The sequence below is a fragment of the Ipomoea triloba genome, chromosome 11 (genome assembly GCF_003576645.1).
Source record: "Ipomoea triloba cultivar NCNSP0323 chromosome 11, ASM357664v1".
In the NCBI taxonomy this organism is placed as follows: Eukaryota; Viridiplantae; Streptophyta; class Magnoliopsida; order Solanales; family Convolvulaceae; genus Ipomoea; species Ipomoea triloba.
The window spans coordinates 6768427-6778206 of record NC_044926.1 but is presented as its reverse complement, the minus strand read 5'-3'; the positions used below and the strand labels follow the sequence as shown (position 1 = coordinate 6778206).

The window sequence follows — 9780 nt, the reverse complement described above, 5'->3', positions numbered from 1 at the left end:
TATATATATATATATATATATATATATATATATATATATATATATATATATATATATGATCGCGCTTAGGTGCGAAGGAACTCCCAAGTGAAAAATGAGGTGAGATCTGAACTGCTAATCTAATCTAGATCAACGGCCTAGAATGAAGATTTAAAAAAAAAAAAATCAGCTTCCTAGAAGTATAATTCTTCAAATCTAAGGAGCAATTTTGCAATTCGCTGAGTTATGCACTCGTATCTTCTTCTTCTTTTTTTTTTTGAGTTTTCAAAGTTATACATAGTAAGTTCAATGTTATGTACGTAAATATTGAAAGTTATGCACTTGTATTTTTAAAGTTATGCACCTGACGATTAAAATTTATGTACTCGTAGGCTAAACTCTATGCACCCCAAGATGCAAATTTATGCACCTTACAATGCAAATTCAAACATTTTAAAGTTATGCACCCAACGGTCTAAACTTATGCACCTAAGTTCTAAGTTATGCACTTAAAAGAAGGAACAATATGCACTCGAAGAAGGAAAATAATGCACCCATCTTTTGAGAAGCTAATAAAGTAAAAGAAGATAAACTATGCACGCCAAGAGACAAAACGTGCATTCAAAGAAAGAACAATATGCACCCAAAGAAATAAAAATTGGACTTACACTAAATTACCATAATGTCACCGCATTACTGAAATTTAATCCTATTTTAGACCTAAGACCTTCACATATGATCCGTGACACACACACACACACACACACACACACACATATAATTCAGTTCGCGTGCGGTTATGCGGTGAGATGATAGTCATTATTGATCTTGTCAAAATCATCGTCCAGAATTAACAAAAGTACGAGTTTGAATTACACTCGAGTGAAAAACATTACTTGATAGTAGTCATAGTGCAAAATCTTTCAACATATATATAATCCGACACTAAAAATTGTGTCAATATATGAATGTAATCATGAAAAACTAACATTACATGCCTAACATGTGTAGAAAATAGATGACAATTCATACTTTGGCTTGCACAATGGTCATATTTTTATACTAGATGTTAGTCATAATTTACATAATTACTAAATATGGAGAGATGAGGTTTCAAAATCATGAAATCATCATTATCATCATCATCCAAGTGCACAACCTAATCATTCCATCAACAGAATCCAACCGCAGTAACTGAGCCCCGTGGTGTAACATTGACTTATATTTTTCCCAGCACTAACACCATTAATGGTGTTAGCAAGCCACCATAATAATGGGTATTATTTATTGCTATTGACCTTTGAAATAGATGTCCATGGATCTCTACTGTAATTTAATATTGACAACTAAAAATGAATTATGCATTGTTCTGAGTCTACTTTATGAATAGTTAGCTTATCAACCCTAATTTTGATTTATTTGACCACTATTAGATGTTTGACTTAGTTAAAAAAATTTAATATAAATGTTATGATTAATAAGTTTTTTAACTCCAAAATGCTAAAATTCAAAAAGCTACTCAAGCTAACTTTTTCAATTAACTTTTTGAGAAAATAAATTATACCAAACAACTATCAGGAGTTTTTTACATTTTTAGTCCCACGACTATGGTGTCACTTGCAGGATTGGTCTACGACTTTCAAACTAAGTGACACCATAGTAGTGGGACTAAAAATGCAAAAAACTCCAACTATCAGTTAACAACTAATTTACCAAACATTTTTCTACAATCAACTAATGTTATCAACTAGTCATACTTTTTAACAACTATCAGCTAACAACCATTTACGAAACAGGGTCATAGTTAGCTTATCGGTCAATTTTGGCTTATTTGACCACTATTATACTTGACTTGGTTAAACAATCAATATAAATGTTTGATTAACTATCTTTTTGTAATAGCTTTTTACTTCAAAACACTAAAATTCAAAAAGTTGTTCAAATCAGTTTTTTCGATAAGGTTTTTGGAAAAAGTCATTTTACAGTTAATCAACTATCAGCTAATTTACCAAACATCTTTTTACAATCAACTAGTCAAATCTACTAACACAATCAACTAATAACTGTTTACCAAACACTCCCACGGTGTTATTAAGAATGACTTACAAATAATTATTACAAAGATCCTACAGCTCCTACAAGTGAAATCAACTTAAGAACAGGCAGTGTGCTTATTCAGGTTTTTATTTATTATTTATTTTTTAAAATCATGTTTACCTTTAAAAAGGGGTCAATAGTGTTACCTATGTTTTTTTGTTTTTGTTTTTTTTTTTGGGAAAAAGTTACCTATGTTTTCTAGTTTTCTACTTTCCATTGAATAGTGAACTAGTGGTAACATAAATTAATTAAAATATCATGTGACCATAATATTTTTTTACCAACGTACCAAAAACATGGAAAGACTACCGAAGTTATTTAAACAAATAATTAAATTTATTAAATTTATTGTATACTTACTGTCGATCTAAAAAATGTTAAAATCATAGATAAAATAATCAATGTATTTATGCTTAATTTGACAAGAATTATGAGTATTTATGACTCTTTTGGGCTGTTTAATATTATAAAAACAATCAAATACATAATTCACCCTCACAATCATTACTTTAGCCACCTTTGAACACTACATATAATTACACAAAACTTGAATTCACTTACTACATACTAATACTTTTTGGGCCAAAATCATATTGGATGAACGCTGTATTGACTTTGGGCTTCCCATAACTAATTGGGCTTTGCTAGACAAATTAGGCCCTTTATTATTTCAAATACATTTTGGGCCAAGATATATTTCAATTTTTTATACGGATTGTGCCACCGCTGCAAAACGATGCAATGAGTAATATTACATGTATTTTCACATTACTCTTTAAAAAAAAATCATTGTTAATGTGGTATGTTTTTATTGATTTAGAAAAAAAAGAGAAGTTGCACTTTATATTCACTTCCTCTAATAAAACCAGACATGTGGCAAGAGTTTTACTTCCTAATGATACACAAAGTACTTATCATTTGGTTTCCAAAAAAAGTACTTATCATTTGTTGAGTGTAATTACAAGTGTAATACATTTTTAATTGGAATATTGATAGACAATTAGGAGATGTTTTAGGATATGATTGTATTTAAAGCATAATCCGAAAATAGTTATGTGTACTTAGATTGGTTTGTCTCCTTATGAATTTTTACTGGTTAGAATTAAAAGGCATGATTTAACATGTGCACATCCTAGAATAGTGATGACTACTTAAAAACAAGAAAAAAAAAAAAAAAAACGAAATGAGCGAAACGCAAAGATGTTAGATTGCGGTATGTTTATTAATGAGAAATGAATAGCGGTTGTTTCATAATTTCAGTCTGGTTTATACACATTATAGTATACGCAGTGTAGTAATAATGATCACGAGATGGGACCCCTGCCACCGGACCGGAGTTTCAAATTCGATCCATCGCCTTCTACCTTTTTAAATAAATATAAATACTTATTTTCTTTCAAATTCATCACAATCACAATTATATTTTCTACCACATACTCCATTTATACGGTTTAATCTCCATAATAAATCCTCTATAAATACATATGCATGTATTTTTAATTTGCATGTGGCATTTAGTATTATTATGTAGAGATAATTACCACTTATTTTGAATTTGACAAAATACTATAGAAGCCGAATTGAAATAAAAATCTTATATAAGGTTCTAGTTCCAAATTGAAAAATAAATAATAAATAATTTTAAATTAAGTGTAAGCACAAAATTATTATTATTATTAACATAAGAAATATGAATAACATGTAATATTATATTTCAATAAAAATAGTTTATCAAAAAAAAAAAAAAAAAAAGTGTTGCGTGTTGATGAAGTTCCCTCCCCTTCTATATAAGAAGCCTCCCGTTGTTGCTCTTTCTTCAACGGTAATTTTCCTTTTGCTCCGTTCCGAATCAATGGCAGAAGCCGAGGCGCCATGTTCGGAGCCTAGCCGCCGACCACTTTCCTCTAAACGCCCCAAGAGAGATAGAGATGAGCGGGTGACGTATAGAGGCGTGCGTATGCGGAGCTGGGGGAAATGGGTGTCGGAGATAAGGGAGCCGCGCAAGAAGTCTCGAATATGGCTGGGGACTTACTCCACACCTGAAATGGCGGCGCGTGCACACGACGTCGCCGCCCTCAGCATCAAGGGCACCTCCGCCATACTCAACTTCCCGCACCTCACCGACTGGCTCCCTCGCCCCGCTTCGCTCCACCCCAGAGACGTCCAAGCCGCCGCCGCTAAAGCCGCCGCCATGGAGGACCTCAACTCTGGCGCGTGCTCCTCTTCTTCTCCGTCGCAGGAGGAGGAGGAGGAACTGGCGGAGATAATCGAGCTTCCTACACTCAACGGAAGCTTCGAGTCAAGCTCCGAGTTGAAGCTGGTTGACTCGACGGAGTGGTGGGTGTTGGATGATGAATTTTGTGGGTATTTTGTTGATCATCAAGTAGGGGAAGGGGAAAGTGTGATTCTGTAATGGGATTAATTCTTGCTAAAAAAAATATGTTGGGTTTAATAATATAATCCATTTTATTTTATTTTGTAGCATTAAAGTTCATTGTGCATAAATATAATATGAACTTAATTGCATAATCATTTCATACATTTTAAATCTTTGATTTTTCCTGAAGTGTGTGTCAACCAAGCATAACTTCGCATGATATAGGTCTAGCTAATTGCTCAGCTCGTAAACAAGTATTAATAGTATCTGATATAATCCAAAATTTCAAATAGTACACATGACTTTACCCAATACAAAAAGTATTGTGCACTTAGATACTCATTACTCATTTTATTAAATAATTACTTATTTAATTTTATTTCACTTGTCATATTTATTATACCGTATTTATTAGTCGAACTAACTCTTTTTTCTTTGTTTTAATTTTTAAATATATCAATTTTACTGTATATAGTAACTCTAAATTAAATATTATAAAAAAATTAAATTAAAATAATTTAAGTATTATAAACTAAATTCAATATGTAAAATGAGACGAAAAAATATCATTATTTATCAATTTCCAATTACTAATTATTTTCTAACTTCGATCACAATCACTATAATATGTGTCTGCGTATATACACATCTGATAGTGATAATATGCAATGTACTTAATGGGGTTTTTAATTTTAATTCAATTTCAATGATATAGAGTAATGCAACTAATTAAGCCAAAACAATAATTAATTCATAAAATGTCGTTCTCATTGAACGTACTTTATGATTACTCCTTAACTAGTGTCATATATATTGCCAGGGAAGTGGTAGTTAGATATTTTTGTTTTTTGTTTCCCTCTCTTATTCCACAACTGACATCTTTTCTTGGATCCTTATGTACGATGCCGGCCTATCATGCTTAATTTTGATGTCTCTATTCCCCAGTTAACTCACATGTATATTGAAAATGTTGAAACTCAACCTCGAGAGTTTCTGCACATTTTTAATCATTCTGAAAATTTTATGAAGAAGGTTAATCACAAAATGTGCTTCAGTGACTCAAGAATTAAAAATTTGAAGTCTTATCCTACAATTGTCAACACCTCAATGTTTAAAATATTTACAAAAATATCATCACGTTTTTCTCAGATTCTCTTACTTTATAGTCGTTGATCTACTCCATATCAATGGAGATCCCACTTTACACACACACACACGCGCGTGTGAGAACCTATATTAACATGTGAATCTGAGAACTAATCCAGCCCCTTTATCTAGATTAGTGGACGGTGCATGTCATCCCACAATGCACACACACTGTGCATCACGTCCTGGGTTGACTTTTTTCGTGTACCATGTTCTAGGTTGTTGGATGATGCAACATCAAAGATATGCACAGTTTCTCAGGTTTACACAATATGGTAGGTTCTCAACATATATATATATATATATATATATATATATATATATATATATTGTTCTTGATGTAGTTCAAAGTCTTGACATAAAAGGCAACACATCACAACTCAATCAACCACTAGGTTAATGGTATGGTCATTGATAGCATAAATTATAAAAACATATAATTGAATAAAGTAAATCGATCAGATTCATCATATCTCAAAAAAATAAAGTGTGTATATCTGATATAATTCATGAGAAACTTTTAGGTATTGATGTTTGATAAAACATAGAAGAAAAGTGCTTTAAAGAGTAGAAGATTTTAAAATGTATTCACACTTTCACATGCCTTAATTTACCAAAATTGAATGAGATATTTCGTAGCATGTGATGCTTATTATAAACTTGTACTTACTTACCTAGGTCAAAGGGCAGGGGAAATTTGCTCGGACCGCCAGTGAGCATGCTAGGAAATTATTTGTAAAATTTCCTTGCAATTTTTCTTAATCAAAATTTACATTTTCTTAATGAATTGTTTTACAAAAATAAAAAAAAATCGAGCATATATAAGAGTTTCTTTTTTCTTAAATATTTGAAAAAGTTTGTGATTGCACTTGTGCCATTCTATATAAAGTTATCTTTATATCTATTATCTAGAGAATTCCTTGAAAATTTTCGATTTCAATATCAATCCAAATGCTTTTATTCTTATACCAATTAAATTAAAGCTAAGGTTGTGTTGTCTCAACTAAAGATTTCACATTTATTATTTTATATAGTTATGCTAGTAAGGTAAAAATCATAAAATACTAATTTATATATTAATGCCCTAAGAAATAATAAGCAGGGATTATTAGGATCCTATATTATTGCAAATCTATCTTTTATCATTTCTAACTTGACTACAATTAATTATTGTACTCTTATAAATACATATCTTTCTGTATTTTGTAAATTGGATTGATCAATATAAAATTCTTCGACTATTGTTCTCATCTGGTATCAGTAGATCAAACAATCAATGACTGTCAACCCTACTAGCACCGCAGTTAGCAAAACCACCACCACTGCTTCCTCCTCTCACATTGTCTCAGATATTGCCTCTCAAACCCCCGCCACAAAAACTACCTTATAGGCAACCCATAACTTTATATCCATTAAGCTTACTTCTTCAAACTATCTATTCTGGAAGACTCAACTTGTTCCCTTTCTCCGTAGTCAAAATCTCAGTAGATACATTAATGGCACATTAGTGTGTCCAACTTTGTTTATTCAGGCTCCAGATTGGTGCTCCATTGAAGCCAATTATATATGCAACAAAAAATTGAGTCCATCCAGATTCTTCTATTTTATCCACACCCATCTTGTCTCTGTCTGATGAAGTTATGTATGTTGAAGTAGGACATGCCACGTCCCGAGCTCTATGGCAGGCTATTGAAGCTGCATGATTGGGTCCTCTTCTTGGGTACAATCTCTAAGTCTCCTTAGTCAGCTATAGTCGTTGCGCTAAGGGGATTCCACTATAAGTGAGTATATTGACAAAGCCAAAGTTTTAATTAGACTACTTGCAGAAGTCGGATGACCAATTGGTCTGGATGAATAGAATCTCTATCCGTTCAAAAGCCTTCGCCCTGAGTAATGCGTTATCCTCTCCTCACTGACCACTAAGGAATCCATGACGATTTATCAACTTAACGACTATCTCACCGCAGATCAGTTCATCTACTATACGCTAATGACATCTCTTTGATCGCTCTGATCCCCCGGAGCCACCAACAGCAAATGTTGCCCAATGTGGACCATCCACTACCTCACAACTAGATCACACTGCTAATCAACTACATGGTTGTAGTCATGGTAATAGAGGAGGACGGGTTCGTGGACGTAGCCGTGGCTACGTCCGAAAGTGTCAAATCTACAACAAACTTGATCATACTGCCCTGCAATACTATAAGAGATATTCAGGAGCCTTCGATCCTAGCCTCAAGTGAGATAACCTATGCTAATGATCTAGCCACTACACTATTCTCTCGAAATTTGGTCCTAGACACTGGTTCCACTCATCATGCCAATTAGGATTCCTCTTCATTATAACAAGTGGAAGAGTACATAGGGAATGACGCTCTTCGAGTTGGTAATGATATAGGTTTGAATTTTTCTAGTATTGGATCGGAACTTCTCCTAATATTCTCCCTGGCTCGTGTCCCTTTCAACTACAAAATATGTTACATGCTCCTATCCTGATCAATTCTCTTCTATCATAGAAAAGGTATATGATTGAAATACTCAAAAGGTCAGGAATGTAACACTACAAACCAATCTCAACTCCAATTCCAATCAACAACAAGCTACATGCAATAACCTCATCTCAACTATATGAAAATCCAACACAATACTACAGTCTAGTTGGGAGCACTTCAGTATCTAACCATCACTCATCCAAATATCTCCTTTGCAGTCAACAAACTCTACTAGTTCAAGCATTCTCCAAACACTAATGAAGCATTGAGTTGCTCTAAAGCATGTTCTAAGGTATGTCAAAGGTATTCTAAACTATGGTTTACATTTTACAAAATCATACTCTGATGGTATCCATGCCTTTTTAGATTCTGATTGGGCGGGGTGTCTTGATGACCGAAAGTCCACTAGTGTTTTGTTGTATTCATTGACAAAAATTTAGTATCAGGTGTGTCACAAGCAAAATATAATGACTAGATCCTGAATAAAGCAAAACACAAAGTAATAGCTTATGTCTCAACTAAGGTATATAACATGGTTAGTTGCTCTCTTTCGAGAACTTGGTCTCACCTAAAACCATCCCGAATCTGGTGTGATAATCTTGGTGTTGCCTATTTGTGTGCAAATCTTATTTTTCATGCCTGAATGAAACATGTAAAAATACTCTCATTTTGTTCATGACAAATTAAAGTAGCATCAAAGGAACTGCAAGTGAATTACATCTCTACGAAAGATCAACTGGCAGACATCTTCACCAAACCACTCACCGCAGCTAGATTCAACGTTCTAAGGGACAAACACAATGTTCTCTCCAGAGAATGACCTTAAGCTTGAGGGGACATATTAGGACTCTGTATTCTATTCACATTAGAATTCATTCTTCCTCTCATTGTATTATTGCAAATCTATCTTTTATCATTCCTGACCTAACCATGACTAATCTTTGTACTCTTATAAATACATCTATTACTGTAGTTTGTAAATTGGATTGATCAATATAAAATTCTTCACAAAACTATTATTCTCATTGGCCGGGATGACAATTTCAATTTGTCCCGTGGATATCCACCGAAATCCCCTACATGGATTAGGTTAGATGAGGGTTTTATATACAAAACCCGCATAGAACCTCACCCGACGACCCACCATGTTAGTTTATATATGTGCGTGTTTATTTATTTATTTAATAGTAATAAAATAAGTACTAGTATATTGTTAATTCTAAAAATCTTTATATAACTCACGTTAACTTTTTACTAATTTTAGTTCTAGTAAGTTAATTTGAAAAAAAATTAACAATTTAGTTATGGTATTTGAATATTTTTATTATTTTATATTTTAATATAACTAGTAATTAAATTTTATTATGGGTAAATACTTTTAATATTATTATTACTTTTTAAAAAAATTAATAAGATAATAAACGATGTGTACTCGCATCCAATGAGGGGATAAGAACGTTTTGAAAAGGTCAACTCATTGCAAGTCGAAAGTGGGGATGTATGAAAAAAGTATAAAAGTATGTTGGGACTGCGGGTTCGAGGGTCGCGTTTAGCATCTTGCCATCGAATTGTGGCGCAGTGGCTTATTACCATAGAGGCATAGAAGGATATGCTTAAATGAATAATGTTCACCTACTCATTACAAATTGGTTTTAAGAAATAAAGATATATATGACAATCAGATAA

The 9780-nt window shown here is 32.8% G+C and overlaps 1 protein-coding gene across 1 annotated transcript; it reads left to right on the top strand.

Moving 5' to 3' along the window:
• The first annotated feature begins 3911 nt into the window (after positions 1-3911).
• On the top strand, positions 3912-4550 carry LOC115997428 (dehydration-responsive element-binding protein 3-like). The gene has a single exon (XM_031236981.1). The coding sequence runs from the start codon at positions 3929-3931 to the stop codon at positions 4487-4489; it is 561 nt and encodes a 186-aa protein (XP_031092841.1). The 5' UTR covers positions 3912-3928; the 3' UTR covers positions 4490-4550.
• The last annotated feature ends 5230 nt before the right edge of the window (positions 4551-9780 follow it).